The sequence below is a fragment of the Oxyura jamaicensis genome, chromosome 1 (genome assembly GCF_011077185.1).
Source record: "Oxyura jamaicensis isolate SHBP4307 breed ruddy duck chromosome 1, BPBGC_Ojam_1.0, whole genome shotgun sequence".
NCBI lineage: Eukaryota > Metazoa > Chordata > Aves > Anseriformes > Anatidae > Oxyura > Oxyura jamaicensis.
Window position 1 is genome coordinate 15,990,326 of NC_048893.1, and position 24,482 is coordinate 16,014,807.

A 24,482-nucleotide genomic window follows, 5' to 3' on the forward strand; every position below is an offset into this window, starting at 1 on the left:
TGCAGTGAGCATGCAAGCTGTCTCCTTTAGCCCCCATGCAATTCAGGGGCTCCATTACTTGAGGACTGTGAGCAGTGGCAATGCCAGTACCTCTGCTTACTGATGACAACATATCAAAAGCATTTACTGAAGAACAGTTGCTTACCTCTCTAGCTCCTCCTCAAATATGTGATTTTTAGACTGTAAAATGGGGAATTATTAGCTAATTCCAGTCAAGAAGCCACATTTCTAACTTGGTATGAAAGCATTACATTGCACAAGAAAATTAGGCAACTAGTTTAAAATAATGCTATTCAAATGTACATGTTACTTGTGACAACTTTGAGTTATTTTGTATAATCCAATAATTTATGCTGCTTATTATATTTTACTACTTTAAAAAGCATGCCAGAAAACATGAAATCTTAAGCACCAGATATAAAGTTTCAAAAAGTTATTTTTTAACTTCCTGTATTTCAAATTAGAAAGAAACTTAAATCCCAGACAAAAAGTTCATTTTTCAACTTGGTCATTATATTCAAATTGTATTTCACAGACACGTGGAAAACAATAACCAAATGAAATTACTATTTTTGGATATTGGAAACATTTTCATAGCAAAACTGTGATTTGTGATCACCCACCTACAATAATATGAAGAGCTGATGTTACTGGATCAGAAATGCCAACAGTCGAATAGCATACACAATCTGTTGATCCTGAAAAATAAAGACCAAGAGAATACTTTGTGTATGTTCAAAGCAAGTTTTATTGGTATGGTTCTCTGAATAAAAGCTTTCTGTTCTTCTAGCCTGCCCCTTTCTATTTTATGGTACAAAGTTAAATATATAGAAAGAAATATTATGATTTAAATTGGAACAATACGTTTTTTTCAGGTAAGTAGAATTTGTTTGTCTCCACACAAAGTACAAGGACTTAAACTATGTATGTATGCAACTCCAAAACTAACTTGTAGGTTCTCGGTTTTCTTCCCTGGAAATAAGTCCTTGAACGTCAAGGTTGGAAAACTCAAAACAAAAGCTTAACTTGTCCACATATCTACTCTCAGATTTGCTAGTGATATACTAGATGTAGAGCAGCTCATATACAGAACACTTGATTCCAAATCAAAGTAATTGATCTGATGCCTAATCAAAGTAAAATATAAAAATAAAAATGTGATGATGACCAGTCACTGTTAAAAATCCTCTTTTGGCTCCTTCTCACTGTGAAAGCAGTCAGGACATATACCATTATCAAAAGGAACAAAAAATATCCTTTTGCCTCCAACTGATTGCTCAGGAAATGGACAGCACTTCGCCTATCGATGAAGTGCACAGAAGCAGCCTCTATTAAGCAAACACAATGCAGAAGGCAGCCACTGTGAACAAGAAGGAGCTCTGTCAGTTAGTTAAAGAGAAGATAAATAAAACAGAACTGGCAGAACAAAGGAAAATGTGACTAAGAGGTCTCTCTCTACACAGAGTGATGTTCATCGTGGTGCAAATGTACCACTACAGGTTTATGTTGTTGTATAGGAAACAGGGCTCCAATTTGTCTCAGTACCATAACAGATGAGGTACACAGAAGATGTTACTGTGCCTTATTTGGAGTTTTATAGCAGAAAAAATATAAGTAGAGTTCAGATACTTAAATTACACTTTGTTGCTATTTTTCCAGTTTTATATTGCCACCTATACTCATGAATTTCAGTTCGGCTTAAAAGAAAATTCTTACTACTTTCGAAAAGAAAACCAAAAAAAAGACCACTGGAACACCTGACCTGAATTTTCTGCTAAACGTACAAGAGCAGTATTTCATCCAGCCTTTCAAACTTCTTTGAGATAAGTTTGTATTCTGCTACTAGAATTACCTTGAAGTCACTTCTGTCCTGATGTAAACAGCCAGAGCTTCCAAGTAGTCTTATGCTCTAGGTGGGAGGAGAAGGGGGCATCCACACAAGCTAGATTTAAACACTGGAGGCTCCCTGTGCTCTTCTGTAGTCAATTAAAAGCTGATTTATCTGCTGGGCAATTTTACAGGAGTTATTTTCATTTCTATTCGGTTAACAAGCAAGGGAGGGCTAAAATTAGACCTGATATCTGAAATTAACTCACAAGTGTCTAAAATGGCAGGCTAGGGAAAATACCAACAGTGTTTACTAGCTATCAAATGATGCCTCTTTCTCAGACTTGCCAGTGGAGTAAAAAAAACACCACCACCACCACCACAACAAAAACAAACAAACAAACAAAACTTTAACTGACCTACAAAACTGTAAAATAGCCTTTTCTTCTTCTCAGATCCAGTAGTATGGAGCAAGAAAACCAGCATCATTCCTCATGTACATTCTAAGAGAATATAACTGGTCCCAACACCACATCATGCCAAGTATGAACCTAACAATGCTAGTTTCAAGGTCACAAAAATGTTCATAATTAGTAAGGATTTGGATTTCTTTGTACTTCAGAACTGAACAGGTAGTCCAGACTATTTTGGAACAACAACAACAAAAAGTTTTTCTCCTTCGTTTTAAATAGATGGGTCTTGAATAGATTTGGAGTCTACTACTCAGGAGAAATACACGGAACGCCCACTGAAATCTGGCTTATTTCATCAACACAGATCTGGTAGAGAAAGCAGTGTTAGAACACAAATATGTAGTTTGACTTACATCCCTTGATTAACACCCAGTTTGGGCAAGAAGCTTACACAGAGCTTAATTCTTGACGAATGTTAGGTGTTAGATTTTTATTTTTTTATTTTTCTAAAAATGTCATTAAAATTATATAAATGCTCTGCTAGATTTTCTTTGTGGATTTGTAAGGGCCGGAGTATAACAGAATAAAGGAAAATAAAAGAGTTTCCATGGATTACACAGAACTATTCCTGTCCTTCCAAGGCATATATGATGCAGTTAGACTGCTTTTTAACAGTCTAATTCAACTCTAATTCATTAAAAAATAATAATAAAAAAAAGATCTTCAGATTGGAAAAAAAAGTTTTGCATTGGTTGTGCTGGAAGAGAAGAAAATCAGTGTGCAAGGGAATGATTAAGTTTCAAGTTACGACACCTAAAAGTAGTTACGTATGTACGTGTGACACTGTAGACTGTATGTCACAGCTCCCATTCCGCTCACAGAGATCTTGTTAGAAGAGCTGATGGTAGCTTGAGGTGTACTCAAGGTACCCACACACAGGCATCCTGCCCTGCTTGAGGGGCGTCAGTACACAAGACAGGCAGTTTTAACACGAGATTTACTGATCAGATGGCCCCTGGCTATACCATGAGTTTAGACATCCATCTTGCCTGCAGACAGACAAAGGTAGCATCAAAATCTGGGTATCAATTTCAAACTGAAACATACCCTAAGGAGAATAACTCCGTTACCTAAAATGGCACCAACCACCAGTGTTCAAGTGCTGCAGATTACTCTGCTTGGCTTCCCATTGTAACTGTAGTAGACTAGATGTAGAGGGTAGTACATTTCAAAGGGCACTAGATGCAGCTGCATCTAGACAGCTGCATCCCAGACTGAAGCATCCCAGCTACAGAAAACTCTCATCCCAGATATTTTGATATTAAGAGCCCATTGAGAATAGTAAGTGTGTAAAGGGCACATCAACTCTTACAGTAGCTGGCCCTTGTTAAAACAAGTATAATTGTTTTGAATCTTTACCATACATCACGTATGTTTCATTAACCCATTTTCCCAAGAGTTTGTTACTAGGAGGTATTATATAGCCACATAATTGCTACATAGGTAAATTCTTCCACTTTCTTCCCATCCACAAACTAAAACTTTTTTAATGTTCATGATTAACCAAGGTTTTTTTCAAGCTTTAGGTCATAGCATACCAAAGTAATAAGCAAAACCAAATGTCATTCTAACTGGTTACATGGATGATGCTGTGGACAAAATCAATACTTACCATCTGAAATAAATGGGAGGAAAGGCAAAGCATTCAAACATCATTTTTCCAATGATTAAGACTACTAACTTACCACTAAGTCTTCTCAAAACAAAATACAAGCTCTTTCTTTGGGCTACGACTATACATTTTTGCACTTTTATTGATGGAAAACTAAACAAATTCCAAAGAACTGGACGACTGTCACTGCAGTACTAAACTAAGCAGGTGACAGAAGCAAGAGCCAGCTAGATGTTGATCCTAGAGCAAGCAGTGAATTTAACAGAGAAATAGTAACACACTTAGCACACAAGAGCATTGCTCAATGTGAGATACTCTTGACAATTGGACAGGTATTTCTACAGTGTACTCTGAATCCTCAAGGAGAAATTACCATGGCAATGGGTTTTCCACTATATACAATAACAGCTTCATTATGGTTCTTGTACATTTGTGTTATTTTTATAAAGCCAAGATTTTGCAAAGTCATCATTTTTTGTCACCCATCAACAAAATATGCTAATTCTTGGTTGAGCAGCATTTAGTACTTGGAAAAATCTAGACGGTGACTTTGCTGGGAAGTGATTTTAAAGGACAAGGATCTGACACATTCCAAAGTAAGGAGGCAAAGTTACTGTTACAGGAAGAGATGGATGGCTTGGGCACCCATAAACCAAGAAAACAGTTTCACATCTGCAGAATGCCAGGTTAGCTTAAAAAGAAACACTTCAGAAGGACTCGGGGCATTTTTTCTTGGTTTGTATTCTTGTAGATAATCACTTCAGCAGAAGTTCAGTACCACAGTATATCAAAAATGGTAACAGCAGCAAATTTAAAAGATGAAATTAAAACCACAAACATTACAGGGAAAAGTAGTCTTGACTGACCTTTTCTCATAGCACCCCCACCGTATCCAATGTAGTATTTAGCTCTAAGACAGTCATTTCCAGGAGTATAAATGATTTAAAATGATGAAGGTGGATCACAAAACATTGGACTTCATCCTCCAAATTGAATGTACTCAACCTTGAAATGAGATGCTAACTAAACTGCAAAGGTCATTAAATATTACAAATATTGTAACCGGGAAGGCTGCAGATACATCATTTGGAATCTTAAAAAAAAAGATAGCTTTTTATGCTATGCTTTAACACATTTTCCAAGATAAATTTTACAGCCTAGGTGGCAGTAGTATAGGAGTCCAGTCACACTTCATGATTTCACTTCTATCTGGTTCTAAAATTTGTGAATGAAGCCCACATCGTTTTTTCTATGCAACCTTCTCTTATGAAGCCTCTGCTGGTTTTAGCATGAGCTCCAATAGCCACACATCAACACGCTGATTATAATCACCCTGCATGCTTCAATCCTAGGCATTAGGAGTTCACATCCTTGACTGCAGCAAAAGCAAGAGGAATCTGGATGCACTAGAAGCCTAAATCACTACGGCAATTAACACTTTGTTTCTGCATTTTACTCAATACTCTCCAGTACTTGAAAGATTTGTCCCCTATTCCCAGGGCAGATTGGCAGGCTTGGTTTCTGGAAGGAGAAAAACTGCACTAGCATTATGCCACAGCACAGTGTGCAGCAGGATTTTTTTTTTTTTTACCTGCTGAGATCATACAGGCATTTAATCTGATCGGTTCTCTTTTACTAGAGGAGCTTCCCACAGCTGTTGACAGCTTTGTCCCCCTCTTCTGCGCCAGGTTTAGGAAGGAGAATGAATTACTTTGGCTTACTCTAGAGGGTATCATTTTAATACTAAAACACGTGGATGAAACCTCAGTGCCACGTTCCAATATAAAAGGTTCTCTCTGGTTTCAAGTTATATGCAGGCATATTGCCACTCTGGCTGTAGGAGAAAAACAGAGCTGAATGTGCTTTAAGGGCAGCTGGTACTAGCAGGAAGTAATAACTAAAGAGAAGGTTTTGTTTTAAGGTGCTCTCACTTGTAGTTACCACACTAAGTGTGGAACTGTCAGGTTGCTACAGCTTCTAAGTACTTTTAACAAGAAACCTGTTTACAACAGCAGTCAGTCAATTTACATTGGCAGATTTAGGAACAGCTGCAACTAATACAGAAGTCCAGAAGTTACAAAAGCCATGTGAATAGAAGCTTTTATTCATGGCATTTTAAAAAAATAGTTATTTCATAAAAATGTAGAATAAATCAGAAGATTAACTGATAGTTTTAAATGGATGACAGACTATTCTATTTCCTTAGTGTATTTCCAGATACCCTGAAAGAGCCACGTAGTGGCTTGCTTCAGAAAATAAGAATTATGACTTACAAGTACCATTCCATTTATAAAAAGATTCTGCAGAATGGGATTCTGCCTATGAAATAAAGTTAATTCCTCAGAAAAGATATAGAGGTGAAGATGTTTTACCATTAAATCTTTCTTTCATTTGTAGTTTCAAGCATCTGTTCAATTAAATTGACAATTTCTGAGCAAAGATTAAGCCTGCTGAATTGAGTGCTAGTTTGAATATAGACAGTGTTTAACCACAGCAATGAAAGTGCAGCAACCTGCCATGTTTCTGCTAATGCAGCTTGAAGTTAGGAACTGAAAGATTAAAAGAAAAAAAGAAAAACCACTGAGACATTGTCACCTTATCCCAGGCACCTGTCCTCACTGAATAAATTGTCTCCACGTGTCCATGTGTCAGAAGACACAAACACTTTTAGAACTTAATCCCTGGGTAATGGTTGTCTTTAGTATCAGATGACATGTTCTTAAGATTTTAAGAAAAATTTGGTTGTAATGAACTAAAATGCATTATACATCAAGCATTCCTCATTTTATGATTTGCATTGCTTTATTCCTTTTTATTTGCTGTATTTCAGGATTGTCAGTTTAGCTTTAAAAAATATTCTTTTTCAAGATTTCATTTGTTCTGGAATAAACCCCTTGAACTACTCTGAGAACCGGGGGATCTGCTAGAGTCAATATATGGTCACAGCTCCATCACGTCAAGTGAAGTGTAGAACCACACAACAGTCAGGTAAGCACCACGCAGAGCAGCTTCACTAGAAATTTCGCCAGTCTGGAAAAAAAAGCCCTGCTGCCTTCCCAAGCATCCTGCAATGCATGGGCTTGGCTATTTCATACACAATTTCAGGTCTCCATGATAGCTAGATGTGTTAGGAAAGGGCTAAGAGTTGTTCAGTGAGTTTGATAAATATATCAAAATAATATTCCTACAGGCACTTTCATGTATTTCAGTAGTGAAACATTTTAAATATTGTCTAATATAATTCGTATCTTGATCTGTTTTCCGTGCTTCCAAAAAACTAATTAACAGAACTTCAAGACCAGCGTCCTTATACTCTGCTGTAAAGAACTTTTGAAGCATCAGAATAATGACTTAAAGAAAATACTTGAGTCTTAGCACTGATTACAAGGCTGGATGTACCTCATGGCAGTTCAGGAACACAGCACACACTATGCATCCAGATAGCAAACAGCTACAGCAGACAAAAATAACAATAAAAACACTGAAGTACATCAGAGAAGAAAGTAGCTTGATACACGTGAGCAATATTAAAACATCAGTGAAGCTCATACTTCCTGGCTGTGACTGGAAAAAACGCATTAAGAAATTCTTGAAAAGGCAAGGTTAAATCTTTTGATTTTATGATGTTAATAGTTAATTTCCTTTTCCTAGGGGTAAAGAAATAGCTTTCAATACTGACGTTCTGTTATTTTTTTTAAACAGTCTTTTTACGGTCACTAATATCACCAGTAGGCAATTTTTTTCTGAAAACAAATCATGCAAGCAGAACTCCTTAATCCAAGAAATAAACATTAATATGGGAAATGAAGGGCAGAGCACTTCACATTCTATTCTTTTAAACTTAATATACAAGGTGATATTAATACAAAGTTTCAACAAATAAAATCAGATTACAGTTAAATATAGGGTTACACAGAACCTTTAATGTGCTAGCTAACAGGAATGAAAAAATATAAGGGGACATTCGCATTACAACTTGCAATACAGCAACAGTTAGACATCTACGAGCAGAAACTGTTAAGCTTTTTCCAAGCAACAATTCAGATGTTTAGGTTTAGATACATTCTTCTTAAAGATACAAGGAACATAAAATTTGTCACCAAAAGCCTGAGGGTACAAATGTTCTATTTCACCCAGTGTATTTTTATTGCTGATGTGAAATTTTTGGTAAAAGTCTATGTTTCAGTTCAGGTTAGAAACTCACAGTATTTATTTCATATCAGTTCTTTAATTCAAATCTCAAGTGTCTGATAAGGAAAAGAGAACAGTATGCCAATGACACCAAAAAGTGCCTTTCCACAAAAGTGTCTTTCCACACAGTCCACAAAATTGCAGATAAATAAGATAAAATTGCACATAATTGCCATTAAAGAGTTGCAAGAGTGAATCAAATCTTGAACAAGAGAGTCATTTCAGTCTACTTTTTAAGGCATCTCACCAATTGGGAAGGATGAGTTAACAGGTGGGCCACTAGATTTAACAGCAAGATTAATCCAAACAGTGACTGTCTGTGGTCAATAAAAAAAAGTGTATTTATCATTAAAGAACTGAATCGTGAGTCAGTTTTCATAAATGCCTCTTGCTAGTAGTCAGGAGTCAGGGTTGCCCGAAAACGTGGCTGAACTGTGAAGGTACAGCACCTGGCACCAAAAGTAGCCTGGGCAGAATATGTAGTAGCTATCTGGAACCTGAAGACTGTTCCCCAGCTGCAGTTGCTTTATGTTTTCTGTGATAACAAATGGGGAAAAAAAAACAAACAAACAACCACAAACCAGAACCAACCTATTGCCAGAACAGTAGGATGGTGGGATGGTCTTACGGCAATTCTAACTACATTTGTGGAACATTTGGAACTGGAGGAAAACAAAACCAAAACCAGACACAACAGTTCCCCCCCCAGGTTAAGTCTCTGTTCAATAAATTTCTCTCACTGACTTGTTTAGATGAGCAAAGACATTACTGTCAACATCTTATCTTGTATTAACGTAAAATGAGCCACAGAATTAAGAGAGCAAGGAACAAACAATAAATTCTGAAGTTGCACATTTAAGACTTCCTTTCCTTTGCAATGCATCCTTCCCAAATAGCAGTGTATACGATCAGTAACTATACTGCGATACAAACAGCTACCGTTAGGTGTCTTTATTGAATACTATTGCTCATATCTCACACTTAGGCCTAATTTCAAGAAGTTATGAATAGAAGGAATTTCAACAAGAAATTAATAAAGTAAACTGAAAGTTAACCCTTTCTTACCAGCAGGGATTATGCCAATCCTTATATTGCATTGGACTAACGGTGCTTTGGGATTATTTTGGTCTATGCCAGAGTCCTTCTGTATTCTTCCAATGAGACCATGCATCACTTCACTGAACATGCCGTCCCCACCAACACAAACAACACTGCCAGGAAACACAAATTAGAATGCACACTAACAGTCAATAAACAACACGGCAAGTGTTCTACTTAGGGCATGCACTGCACATCAAATATAGTTGTTCTATTCTCTTCCTCCAGTTTTTACAGAATATAGTAGCTCACAGTCAACTTGGCATTAAACAAAAAGCAGAAAAAAAATCAAGCTACACAACTACAAATGCACCTAGACGGTTCTCTAATGTTTGAAAGATGTTGGAATGCAACCTAAAAAAATTCTCTGTCCTCTATTGCTGTATGCAGACAGACAGGTATCAGTGGAAAATCACTATACAAGGAAAACACCGAACAGGACTGCACACACAGCTTTCTAAGTAAGCAAAATGGAAATAGGGTACCTTTACTGAAAAGGGAGAGGTAAGTTTACTATTTGTGGCTTCAAGCAGAAGTGTGCTATTTTACAATATTCATTTAGCAGGGATATGAAAGTCAAAAACAGAAAAATGCATGCTTGCATGCTCTTTTGAACGTGCTGATAGCCCAAACAGACAGAAGTCATGTATATCTACATAACCACTCATAATGAAACAGAGTTCTAAATGTTACCAGAAGCAAAACTTTGGTTTGCAAAATTAATTCAGGTCAGAGCTGGTGCAGCAGCTACATAGATCCTCAATATGTTAAAGCTCAGCAGTGTCCACACCCAAGCAAATACTAGGAAGTAAAAGACTATTTTACAGCAGTATACATTTCATGCACAATAATAAAATGCACAATAATAAAATGCACACTCTAAACTCTAAAAGCATAACCATTCTTTAACTGAAAAACTACTTCCAATACACTTTGAAGGAACACATGACAAATCCAAAATTATACATACATGATTTGGAACATTTCCTGTTTTCTATAGCAATCATTTCCAATGCATAAACACCAACTCTTCCACATAGTCAGCAATAGATACTGCAGAATGAGCACTCATTCCACAGGACAAGTTAGTTGATTTAGTTTTTAAGTATTGGTGATTTAGATTTATTATTGTATTTTCAGAATTCTCTTATTGTCAGTAAGATTTTTTTTCTCATGAATGGAGAAGATAGTCTTATACTGTCCAACTCTAAGTCAACACCTAAGAGACTGTGCAAGAAGGGAGAAAAGGAGGTTTGTGTTTCATCATTATAATGAATTTATCTCCTCAGAGCTTAAGTACTTTATTCTTCATTTTCAGTAACCTGTCTCATCTTTCTGTGCAGCTTCTAAGAAAGGGAGGAAGTGGTCAAAAATTTCCACCTCAGCTTAAGGTCTATGTTCATTTGTAACAAACTGCATATCCAGACTCAGAGATAACAGAATAATATGAACTTCTACTCTTACCATGGGTAAATTTTTAAACTGACAAATGAAGAAGTTCACTGAGACAAAATTAGTATGACAAAATTGATTGCAAACATCAGATGATCATCAATGCGTGAGGCACATGTGTGAAGGCCCTTAGTGAAGGACTACTGTAAGAGACATCTTCCTAAAGTGTTTCTTACATTTTGGGTTTATTTTTCTAATGGAGTAGCATTTCACTTATTAGATAATAAAAATAAATTACATTCAGAACTTCAGGAGTAGCATCTCCATGAAACAAATGAGTTTTAAATGAGCTGTGCTCTCTTCCAACCTCAACCTTTCTGCAATTCTGTAAAATAATGCAAAAACTAGAAGAAAAAAAATGAAAGTTTTCCACAGACCTGTGAAACAGGCATATATATGAATTGCTATCATCCTTATGCATATCAGATTTATTCTAAACAGTCATTATTTGTACAATATTACAGCATTAATACATGCCATTAACATATGTAGTTCTGCATAACAACGTACAAGAACCTGCTACACGGTAACTACGTGGGCTACTTTAATTAAGCATCTTCAAGGGGAAGCTGCTCTGTCACTGAGCTATTGGATCAGTACACTCACCCGGGGAAATTCGTATTAGGAGAAATGGGAAGAACAAACAGGAAACATGCACAAGAGGTTTATACAATGCACCTCAGCATATGCACTTGGAAGGTAAGGAAGCAATTATCAGTAAGAATCTTGTATCTAGTTCCAAAATTAGAAGCACAGCTTTCCCAAATTGGGAATTGGTAGATTAAATGAAGAATCTCATTACTGAATGAAGGAAAAGTCTCTTATCAGAAGTGACTTATGAGGACAGGTGAACAACAATTAGATGTAGGAATCCAAAGCTTTCCCTCTACATGAAAAGAATAAACTAAACTTAGAGAGAAACACACACTTACGTGATTGAAACATTCTTTTTTAAATCTTCCATTTAACCACATGATCTGCTGCTTAAAAATTTGCAGAACTGCTTCCTAATGTTATTGTTCACCATAGAAACATCCTTACACACAATGGTCAAAAGTCAGGCTTAGGAAGACAGCATGCAGTTCTCAAGGTACCTGCCATTCAGGCCTAGTGTGGGAATGGAAGAACTCTGAGATTCTAAAAAGATGCACTTCTCTGGCCAACCGTTTTTCTCAGTCTTGGTAGGGAAACCAAAAACAACCCCCACCAAAACAAGATTTAAGCTGGAACTACCAAAGAGAGATTTAGAGAACCTTTAAAATGAGTAATTACATCTACACTAGAGATTGTTTCAATCTGTCAGAAATGTTTTGGGTACCACTACAATTGGTCACTGCCACTTGTTGTAAAAGCAAGTTGCTAGGAAGGGATTCTACGAAGTTTTAAAAGATATCTTCAGGGACAGGAAGGCTCATCTCCTACTATTAATTCTGGCATATATCCCCAGATGGTAGAATCACCTCTCTTTAGAGCTGAACTACTCACCATGCTTTCTTAAAGTCACTATTCTTAAAGTCAAGTTGTTCCTCTTATTCCTAAGCTTCCTAGAATATCCAGCTACTGCAGTTACATACATACATATTGCACGGTGAGATTAAGTAGGCTGGTTTGTTGCATCTAATTTTGGTTTTAAGCTATACATTTTTGTTTGTTTTTAGAAAGGCAAAGATTCTCTGCTTGTCTTCCCACTTTGATGTTGCAGCATTTCCTAAGTAGTCTTCCTCCTTTCCCCAAAAGTCCCAACTTCTGTTTAACTATTTATTTTTCTGAACCTCCAGAAAAATACTTTTTTTTTTTTTTTTTAATGAAATGGTAAGTGGCCTTAATGAGAATACATATATGCACAGCTCACAATAATACATACGATCTGCATCAGTATAAAGCATTAGAAGTTTTATGTTGTAGAAGTTTCACTTCTCAATACTTTACTAGACTAAGTCTATAAAGGTAAAGGCTAAAACATTATATTACAGTCAAAATGGAATCCTCCCATCCACACTAACAAGTTCAGCTACACCTTTTTGAATCTCATGTGAGAGCAGCCTATTTTGATAGTCCTTGACAAACCCTGCAGGACAGAATGATTGATTACCACTTTGGGCACCATCTCATACAACAGCCAATTCTAGACATTGTTTTGCTTGATTCTCTTTCCCACTCTGTATTGAAATGCCACCAACCCTCAGTATTATATACTTCAAATGACTTAAGCCAGATGAAAAGGAGAAAAATCTTAAAATAGTTTTTTTTTCTAGGTTATTTTCCTTGCATGTCTGCAAAATCAAGGAAAATGCCAATATTGTCAAAATAGTTTACATAAAGTCAACTTATTTTAAAACAGGTCTAGGAACTCAATCTGTGAAAAGACTAGGAACTCAATTTGCGAATGTAGTTTCTTATTATCACAATTTGTCAACATCATGCCTTCACTTGATTTATACCATACAAATATATTTTCAGAGTACTCTTGTAAATCTAAGATTATTTTTTGTAGTTCATGAACTTAAAAGTACCTGCCTACTTAAAAGTTCCTGTCTACAACTATAATAAGATATAATTTTAAAATACTGTAGTTATAAGAGTTTATTTGCATAGGTTCTGTGTACATTTTCAATTTTACAATCATATGGCTCATTTCATGTCATGAAACAGAATTGCAATGATTAGTTTATTCATTAAAAATACTCCGCTTCTACAATTGATTTAATGAGGGAGTGCAATTTTATTATTCAGCTAAGTCTTCTTTTAAACCAGTAATTTCACAAACAGAACAAAACTGGTGAAAAAAATAAAGCCTAATGACATAGCAGTTATTTGCAATTGGTGAAAGGAACTATATTACACATTTCTAAATAGTGCATGATTTTACACACATGCAGAATACCGCTAATACAGTTTTTTGGACTCACGTAAGTGTCAAGCTCACCTATACTACAAAACACTGCAGGATATTTCTCAGGCTATTACAGAATACTCAGCTTCTGGATCAGCAAAAGTAATCTTACATTGATCTTCTGCACACATCTCATGCAAATATCATTATACTACACATGAATATATTACATATTGAACAGATTTACTGAAATGGTTCAGTTTTCCTTTGATACTCCTAAACGTGAATAACCTCATACAGAAAGGAACATGTCCTGCATGTTCCAGCTGTTGCAATAAACATATCATCAGTGAACTCTACTATTTTAAGTTATAGACAACAAGAGACAGAATACAGAATAGATCAGCGAGGGGGGAAAAAAAGAGCAAATGAAGTTACTTACCCATCGTATTTATTAATATTAACTTCAAACAAGTTGTCCTTAGCGTGGTTAGCATGTTCAGTTACTATGAAGAAATGAGCACATAAAAAATACTGTTATAAAAGGATATGATTGTTAAAACTGTTATTACTTTATTAATAACCATGATGCTATTGTCAGTGTGCCTACAAGAACAGCTTGCCCATAAAAAGTGCTTTGAATGACTTTATGCCAAGGAAAGAATTGAAAGAGACAGGCACTATGATATGATACATGGCTATGTATAGCACAATTTTTAACAAAATATTTTTCAAGTGAACAATTGTTTTTAAACAGTAAAACTGAAAAAGAGGGGAAAAAACAGTATTTATTATAGATGAAGAGATCAAGTATCTCAGAACTACCCAAACTTAGAAATTATTTTAAGTTTGTACCTAGTAAGCAGAAAATGGACATAAGGTCATGATATATCTGGGTATTTATACTTTAACTAGGAAACGTTCCCTCTCTACCACTTAGCTTCATTCACTTAGTAAGAAAAGGTAAAATAACAGAAGGAACTTAAACACCATACCAATTCTTTAAGACATTTCTGAGTAGCTTATTAAGATATTGAAATATTCATTACTTACTAACAACATCAGTGGAGATAGAAGCCAGACTGAAGAGTGGAGCAACCTTCTGTTCATAAATCCTCTTCCCTTGTCGTTTTCCTCCATATGGATTAATATACACAAGCAACTGCTTTGGTCTACACTCTGCAGTAAGGTAAAAAATGTGTTTTTTTTTTTTAAACACACACAAAAAAATCAACAACCTATGTGAAAACAAATCAGAAAATGCTAAAGTGAACATAACCTTTTTTAACCTTCTACCTTGTTTATCATACCAAGTATACTGACAGAATTGAGTGAATGGGTAATTAGACAGCAGGTGAAATTCAGGATCAGCAATGTTGACTACTTTTTTTTCTTCATACCAGCAGAACCACAGCGCATCAAATGGTATGACTAGGTAGAAAACTTAAAGAATAAGCACATAATACATAACTGGGATCTGGATTTCTGCCTTATGTTGTAGTTTCACAAGTTGTATCAGTTACAAAAAAAATTAATTGCATGCATGCACAGTAGAAAACTAATGGGAGAAAAATCATTTTGAGTGTATTAAAACCACCTGAGCCAGAGGCTGTAAGACATTTTCTGGAAGCTAAGGCTACTGTGCCAGAGGATGCAGGATTCACTCTGCTCTGTATGCTCTTACGAAGTATTTGCCAATACAGACCTTTTGTCTGGCTCCATGTGGCTAGTCTCACACATATTATTCTCACAGTACATTCCCACTACATGATGTTAGTAGCACAGGCACACAGGACAAAAAATCCAAGTGAAGCAGGAGGAAAGGAACTTCCACGAGGCATACATACAAATATTTTTACATTAATTTATGTGAACAGTGTTGCTGCTTTGGTAGCATATTTAAAGTGAATTTCCTTTGTGCTGTAAAGAAGCAATGAGGATATTTCACAAAACTACATGCTGCAACAGCAAAAGTTTGCTCTACATATGTAAGCCCTTCTCCTCAGAAAGGACCTTTGAGATTACTATTTCAAGTTTGTTCAAGTTGTTATGGATTTACATTGGTAATGGCAAAGAAAACAATTATTATATTTCTGTACCAATTGATACCTGAAAAGGTAATGCTTGCTACACCAAGAGACACTTTTTTTTTTTAATAGCACACATATCTATTATAACATTTGTACCTTCTCAGATGACATTCTAAACTGTTATATTAAAAGAATAAGCAGAGTTATTAGATCAACACACACAAAAAATCCACCCAAGCTAGATTTTTTGAATGGTTTAAAGCTACCACACACCAAAGCACCATCCTCTCTGAGAACCTGTTACCTATTTTGAAACTTATTGTTACCGATTGAATGAAGGTTTGTACTCAGAGATGTCTGACCAGGCCACATGTCTCACGGATGCAGTGAACCGGTGCACAAAACCCATTTCTTAAAAGATTTTATTGGAAGACATACCTCAGGCGTAACACATACAAAAGAAAAAAATGGTGAGATGCACACTTCCAGTGCCTGTTCAAAAGAATGTTTTTTGTTAAGTATCTATTTTTAGGTATTTTTAGGCCTTGCCTGAGTCATGTTGTAGGTGTAACTGTCTCCAGTCCCTTCCCCATTTGTCTCTCTCTCTCTCTCAGATGGAGCTCAGCTCTAAGCTGTAATTAGCTTGTCCCCAGTCCTGCCTCCAGCCCCACTTCCTGTTGCTCTGGATGGACTTGATTTCTTTGTCACGTCTAGGCTGTAAATGGGACCTGCTGCTATCCTCGTCCTGCTCAGAAACAGTGGGACAGTACCCTGGCCAGTGAGGGCACTGGAGTCGTCCTGCTCCTGCTGCTCCCTGACATCTATCAAGTTGTCTCTGTCAGGAATGACTCCTGCAAAACTACTCTTAGCCTTCCAATTATTACCTGAAACTCTTAACTATATAAGGTACATTGTTACTGCCAGCGGATATGTGACACAAAAGCACAAAAAGCCACCCACAAGTCCAGTAATTACTACAACCCTTGTCCTTGGATTTCGAGGATATCTCAGATTTCTGAGACTACATATACTCTTTACATTCTCCAAAGCTAGAATCTTTTAAAGCTGCTGCTAAGCTCCCAGTATGTCCCTGTTTTGCAAAAATAATTTACAAAAAAGGTCTAAGACACCTATAGTCCTGACTGATAAAACACTCACTCAGATCAGCTTACAGATATAAGTACAGCAAGATGCAAAGTAGTGACAAGATTCCCCACCTGCCTCACCTTACACTAGCCTTAAGAGTTTAAAAAAGATATCAAAAATCTCAAAATAATCTTGATTGACATACATGCCCATAAAATGATACTGCAAATGTTAGTGCTTTGTCGAACTTACTCTGCATTTCAAGTAATTCTTTCAGTGCCTGCGTCCACTGGTTACACAAATTCTCATCAACGCACCAAAATGTCACATCTCTGCACCACCAGCGGTGATTTCGGGCTTTTTTCACATAATACACTATTAAAAAATAAAAAAGAACAGGCACAATGAGATTGTTTGGTGAAGTGACATTCATTTCAAATAGATCTCTCAAATATATATGACTTTTTAAAGAATTCCTAACTAACCACTGCTAATGAAAGGATTCAGAGCATCAACAGTAGAAACAAAGAAATTAAGTGAAAACATGCTCTACATCCTTACCTTATATCAGATACTCAAACATAAGCACCTTTTAAACCCAGTGCAATCCATTCTTCATAAATTGATTATAAACATACAAAAGTTCTGAGCTTGTATAGATATTTTTAGCCATATTGAAACCTGCAATGTCTACGTGATATAAAAGGCCATAAGCTTAAGATGATAAGCCAAGCTGTCATAGTAGCTCCCACCTAACCAACAGAACAGGGTGACTTTAATTTCATAAAGCTGAAATTTGAGAAAAAAAATGATTAAATCTTCTTGCACATTAAGAACTAGGTTGGTGAGATCAGAACACTCTTACTTTTCCATCTATAGTATCATCAATCGTTACTACTGAAGGACTGAATGTGAGGGAAGTACTCTACAATATACTCCTTTGAATGGGAGCAATCACATTTTCCCCAGCTTTGCAGCACAGAATTTACTACCGTTTCCCCAAATCAGAACATTTTTTTGGCACTTTGTCTTACGAATGCAGTCAATAACACAAAGAACATTTACACGCACACATTCTGACAGTTAGGAATAATTGAAAAGAAACACAAAACAACACAAAAACAAACATTTGGTCCAATTTTTCCAGCCTTTCTTCTGATTGTGTAGTCAAGTAGTATAAAGCAAGTGTCCTACTGTAGATCCATTTATAGCAGCAGAGATGTAAGACATTACCTAGCACTTCATTATATAACCAAACAAAGCATGTGTTCTTAAAGAAAGGTCCAAGTTCTCAAACTAAGGACTTTTAAATGTATACTGGAAGATTTTTATACACATCATTTCTGTTAAAAATATTATTCATTCTGAAGTTACTTTTCAGTCTGGCCTAAATTATCTCCAACAAGGTAAGTAGCACATGCATCCTGAGACTGTATCTGCCTTACCTGTGAAAGCATGTGGCTTTGCCAATTTTTGCCATTTGCCAGTGTTACGCTGTTTCTTGTTCAGTTCGGTTTCTTCTACAGCAATGATCTCAGAGGTTGGTACAAGATAGTTTTCTGTGTGAACACAAGACCTTACATTACACATTTACATCTTAAAACAGCACCTGAATGTTTATTTCTACATATGATGTAGATGTACAATTAGAGTAGCTGCTTATTAAGCACAATCAAGAACATAACTAGAAATTTGCTGAACATTTCCAATTTCCTCTCTCATTTACTCAAAGTACATCATCAATAACCACCTATGAGCTCCCTCAATTAATATTTAAAGTGTCTGTGATTTTTGAGAAAGCTGGATGTTCTGAGTATAAAAACGTTTTTGCATGAAGCCAAAATCCAGTAACATTGCTTTCAGAGGAAGGAAATTGACCCTTCAGTGACCCCCTAATCCAGACATTTGAGTGAGTAGCACAAGCTATTTCAAAGAACATGCAACTAAATCAAGCAACAGAGAAACTACAAAGGCTATTTGTTATTTTGAAGTAGCTGTCTTATGAAAGAAGGGCATTCATAAGAATTCTTAAGTCTTTAAATCCCACCAGGCTTTCAAACTTCAAGACCTCCTAAGAAGTAAATTCTAGACGCTATGTTAATGTACTGTTAAATATATTTCCCTTCCATAAACTTTAAAAGTAATGTTTTTTCAGAATTAAAGGCCTCTTGTTCTTACATTATGAAAAAAATTATTCTACCGGCATTTTTTTCCGTCTCATTGTCCCTCAGCACATTCTCAGTCCTCCTGACTCCTGTCAAACTGAGAATTTGTCTCATTTTCATTACCAATTTCAAGATTTCTCTACTTTTACCTTATCTCAAAAAAAACAACGAAGAGGAACTGAAAAAACGCACTGTGTATTTATGCACAAGCAAGTGGTGCATAAACATATACAACAATATCAATATACAACAACAATATCAAACATATACATACATATAACTATATAACTGTGTATTATTATATCTTTTACTATATAAGAGATTGTTATTATAAACTTTCTCTTCCATATGTAGACAGATATAAAGAGATATTAGACAAAAAACAAACACTAATACTTTTGTTACTGTTTTTTGTTGTTACTGGCTTCTACCCTGTATTTCACCTTTCTTGCTACTTTGCACAAGTAGTGTGATGGTAGTAAGGAATGTAAAAGAAGTCAAACTTTTCATGAGCTCTTCACCGTGCTGACTACAATTCATTTGTGACTTTTTTTTTTCCTCTGTCCTATTTGTCAACAGGTCTTCTCAGTTGTGTGTTGTCACATTCTACTGAGAGCTCAGGATTATACAGGCAAGGCTTTTTTACCTTAGAGGTGTTTTAGTATGTAACTCAATGTATAGTCAGTTAGGGTTTGTATTCTCCCAGAGATTTTAAGACTGAGTCCAAAGACATGCTTAGTAGTCTCCAACTTTACTGTGAACTATTTTATGAGTACCTTCCTTCAGGAACCTGGCTGTATTCAAATACTTTTCACTACTTACAAAAGAAATTGCAGCTTATAATGACAGCAATTATTTTATTTAAAGCGTAGCAGGAAAATGCAACAATCATAGAATCTCTATAAAGATCTAAGAGCAAAGACAAACTCACTAAAAATATTCAACATATAGGTAGATATCACACACATACAAATGTAGGACTACATCAAGTAATTAATATGGATATTAACAATTAGTTGGCCTTTCTGACATTCAAAGCAAAAATTTGCTTGTTTTTAGGAATCTCAATACGATTATCCACTTAACATTTATCCAAGTAACAACATAGACTAGAAGGTACACTAAATTAAGAAAAGGGAGCAGGTGCTTTAACCTTTCTTTTTCTAGATCTTCTTTTAGTTCTCACTTTTCTATCAGCTCTGCCACCTATCCATATGTATGAACATGAAAGAAAGCTCATTAAAGACTGCACTCCAGTAACTCATTTTGATGTTGCTCACAGATACGCTCCAGAACTGGCAACATTTAGATCAAAATTTAAATGACAATGCTGTAATGGATGTTTTGAAAAATAGTTTTATGTGCTGGATACTTATTAGTATGTACACTAAGAGCAGGAAAAGAAGTCCTTGTTTTATTAGGCTTTTGCTGTATTAAAAAAAAAAAAAAAAAAAAAAAAGTAAAAAGGAAGCTTTCCAATTGTACAAAAAGCACACTTTAAAAAACACCCCCAAACCAGTATTACTGAAAGCATTTCTTTGGAGCATTTATTATAGTACATACTGCATAACGTATATGAACAACGCTGGACCTTGAAACCAGTCTTACTAAGCCCTCTTAGTTCTTTAGATGTGTTCTCCACCGTAGAGAGAACCACATGATCGCGTAAGTCCTGTTTTTCTAGCAAATCTCTTCACAGATGTGTCAAAAAACACAAACAATAAATGTTCTAGTTAAATATGTGCATTTTTTAATCTTATGCCACAAGAATTACATACTGCTAAAAAACGGGGTCGTGAACAAAAAAATGGCAAAAACAAACAAGCAGCATGATCTCACATTCCCTCTGGAGATCTTTGGGCTTGGAGAAAGTCTTTGAGAAATTTCTCTTCTATGGATGCCAGCTATGCCAACAATGCCCCTCAGTACTATCTGACACTGTGCAAACACCAGCCAGCTCCATTGCCTGACAGAATTCACCAATTTTAATTAGTTAAAAACATACGCTCTGTAATACAGTAATTGCAGGGGGGCAGAAAGATACAAAGCTCTCTCAAATATAAACATGTTACTCAGAACATTCCCTACAGGTTATGAAAACAAGGCTTGAATGCAACAGCATTTATGTTTGAACAGAGCTCAAGAATTTCTATCAGCCCAAATCACAGAATGGTTAGAGTTTGGGTTGGGAGATACCTCTGGAGGTCATTTGGTCCAACCCTCTGCTTCAGCAGGGTCACCCAGACCACATTCCCCAAACCCAAGTCCAGGCAGCCTCTGAAGATTTCCAAAGAGGAGACCCCACAGCCTCTCTGGGCAGCCTGTGCCAAGTGCTCCGTCACCCACACAGCACAGAAGTGCTCCTGGTGTTCAGGCAGCACCTCCCGTGTCCCAGGTTGTGACCACTGCCTTTTGCCCTGGTACTGGGCACCACTGGAGGACTATTCTCTAATAGAGAATATTCTCTAATTCTCTAATCATAGAATCACAGAATATCCCGAGTTAGAAGGGACCAACAGGGTTTATCGAGTCCAACTCCTGACTCCATGCAGAACCACGCAAAAATCAGACCATGTGTCTTGAGAGTATTGTCCAAATGCTTCTTGAACTCCAGCAGGCTCAGAGCTGTGCCCACTGCCCTGGGGAGCCTGTCCCAGTGCCCGACCACCTCTGGGTGCAGAACCTTTCCCTAACCCCCAGCCTGACCCTCCCCTGTCCCAGCTCCATGCCGTTCCCTCGGGTCCTGTCGCTGTCCCCAGAGAGCAGAGCTCAGCGCCTGCCCCTCCGCTCCCCTCGTGAGGGAGCTGCAGGCCGCCATGAGGCCTCCCCTCAGCCTGCTCTGCTCTGGGCAAAGCAAGGGGCCTCAGCTGCTCCTCATACACCTTCCCCTCTAGACCCTTCACCATTTTCAAAGCCCTCCTCTGGACACTCTCTAATAGTTTTATGTCCTTATACTGTGGCACCCAGAACTGCACACACTGCTGGAGGTGAGGCCACACACAGGACAATCCCTTCCCCCGCACAGCTGGCAGTGCTGGGCCTGATGCACGCCAAGGTACGTCTGGCCCCATTGGCCAAACAGACTACAACAGACAGACAACAATCTTCCCACCACACTGGCTGTGCCACTCATTGCTCCTTCTTGCTCAATGTTCTTACAGTCTTAACAGACTCTTCTCTTGAAGTGCAAACTGACAAATCAGCAAAATACTGCGTTAGATGCATACTACTCCTCCCCACGTTAAACAAGTGGGAAAAAAAACTGTAAGGTAAACACACTGACTAGGTTTGCTTTGTGAAAATAGGAACTGAAAGTTGTAAAGTGTGTTTTTGTCTGTTAGAATGGGTTTTTAGTGCGTCATCTCTATCTGTAACTTCCACAGAATGCTTCCTGAGTCTACACGCAAAGTCGTTCAGAACCCAAGTCAAGATTTATTCATTCACTACAGCCAACCATGTATCCTACAGGTCAAATTCTCTCTAAAATATGTTAGCTTAGTGTTTCAGCATGAAAAAAAACACCCACCAAATGTCTGCAATAATAACATTTAGTTTATTTGTAAGTAATCAGCTCAGCCCCATGAGTATACTGGCATTCATAATTAATAACAAGCCTACTATTTTAACTTAAAAATATTAATGACTAAAAAAAAAGTATTTTTTCATTCACTTTGAAGACTAATGTAATGTTTTTTACTGTTACAGAAAGACAGCATGAATAGTAAGTTATATTAGCTTAAGTTTAAGCTTTCCTTTCACCTAGAAGCAAGAAAACAAGAAAAAGAAAGTTTTCCATCAGAAGGTACATTGCATTATATTGATCATACACTAGAAAAAGTTGTGTCAAATAAAGATCAGAATACATGAAGATGCTGCATAGGGATGCAGAGCATAATTACATAGAATTTACATCCTTAAAAAAAAAAAAAGACGAAAAAAAAAAGGAGTTGTGACTAAGTGATTTAATTCAAAACTGGAAAAGTCACTGAAAAAGCTGAAGGCCACGATCTCACAAAATACAGTCATGTATGTGCAGGTGTGTATATATATACACATATATATGAATATATATAAAAGTAAAAAGCCACTTCAAAATAAATCCTCATATACTTCATAAACCAATAGACGATGTATCAGTTCCTAATGTAACTGGACACACAATTGCTACTTCCCTTCATGTATTAACTACTGAACATTTTCCTGCTTATTTTTTTAAATTTCCAAATTGAACCTTGTCAATCAAGGTTCTTGCTAAAAACAAGAAGTTACTTAACAAGATGTTTGTCTTCACCTTAAAGAAAAAAAAGGGAAAAAAGAAAAAGAATCAAATCAAAACAATGAGGAAAAAAAAAAAAAACTCAAAGAGATATATGCAGAAAAACATATTGGTTAATGAAGTATGCATCTACACTTGAATAGTATGTTCCGCTGAAAGAAACAATGACTGTCAGGGCTGTTATTCCCCACATCCTACCAGCTCAATATAGTCAGTGAAACTGCCAAGAAAAAAACATGGTCCAGATTTTCTTACATGCCCACTGCCAGCTGAGAACAACTGAGGAAAGGTGACTTTGACTAAGGATGTATCGACATGCTACAGCTAGACAAACCTAGTTTCCAAGTAAGTCCACCTCCGCTGTTTCTGTATTGTGTTTATCGAACTGAGCATTCTCTAGAATCCACATCATCAGAATGGCATCAGTCTTGTTAACACTAGTACTGAGGCTTCCTTGATGGGTTCTTTTGGGAAAAATTACGAAAAAAAATGGGCCAAGGGAGGATTCTGAAGGAAAAAAACAGAAAGGTTAAGAGCACACAGTAAGAGAAGGTACACAGTCCAGTGCCTACTTTGATCGTCCGTTTCCTTCCCGTACTTCACAAATACAAAAATAGAAAAATGACTAAAGAATCTTATTCTGTGTTTACGCTACTTTAGAACTAACCAAGACTTAAATTGTTTAAGTATATATATACACAATACATAAACTATACAAAATACATAAACTACTACAAAATTTAGTACACCACTTTTAAACTGTGTTACTTGAAAAAAAAACACCCTACAGACTGGGGTTATTAACATGAGGAAATGATAAAACAATATAAAATAATTAATCACCGCAATTTCGCATAAGCTACTTATGATTTACAACTACGTCTTAAGTACTAGTGTTCCAATGCTGAAAAAGAACGTTCTTCAGCGAGCTTGAAGATGAAGATGTGTCTAGGAAGAAAAGGTGTATAGCTAGAAGTAACTGAGAAACACATGAAGAAATTGAGATAAAACTTTTCACTCTAAGTTCAAATGAGTCTAACCAAAGAACAGGAAATGGAAACCTCAGCACTTGAAAATATGATGCTGTTAAACAAGGCCTAACAGGAGGAAGGAAAGTAAACATTACTTAGGAGTTAAAGTTTTAAAAACATACCATGGCTTGAACAAGCATGCTATGTTTTTGTTATTGCTAGTATCTTCTCAATGACAGCATTAAAAATAATTCTGCTGAATCAATACTTATTTCTTCACAAAAGACACCTTAACAATGTTTTCTTCAAAACAAAAAAATATATATTGCTGTGCAAAGATGGAAAACTACACAATCTCCCCATATTCTACAAAACCACATTTTCCTAGACAACAAAGTCTCTATTGTTTCTCATCTGTTCCTGAATTTGGATGCAATGAAGAGGTAGATATTTCAGTACTTCTACAGT

The 24,482-nt window shown here is 36.4% G+C and overlaps 1 protein-coding gene across 2 annotated transcripts in view; it reads right to left on the reverse strand.

The window, feature by feature from the left end:
• The window catches only part of CERK (ceramide kinase), a 47,227-nt gene that overhangs the window by 19,783 nt on the left and 2,962 nt on the right, over positions 1-24,482 (reverse strand). For both annotated transcript variants that reach the window (XM_035327677.1, XM_035327668.1), the window contains exons 2-7: positions 18,048-18,161; positions 16,855-16,977; positions 14,540-14,665; positions 13,929-13,992; positions 9,169-9,314; positions 624-698 (exon numbers count right to left, since the gene is read on the reverse strand). In XM_035327677.1, coding sequence (XP_035183568.1) covers positions 624-698; positions 9,169-9,314; positions 13,929-13,992; positions 14,540-14,665; positions 16,855-16,977; positions 18,048-18,161 — 648 coding nt within the window. The remainder of the gene's footprint in view (positions 1-623; positions 699-9,168; positions 9,315-13,928; positions 13,993-14,539; positions 14,666-16,854; positions 16,978-18,047; positions 18,162-24,482) is intronic.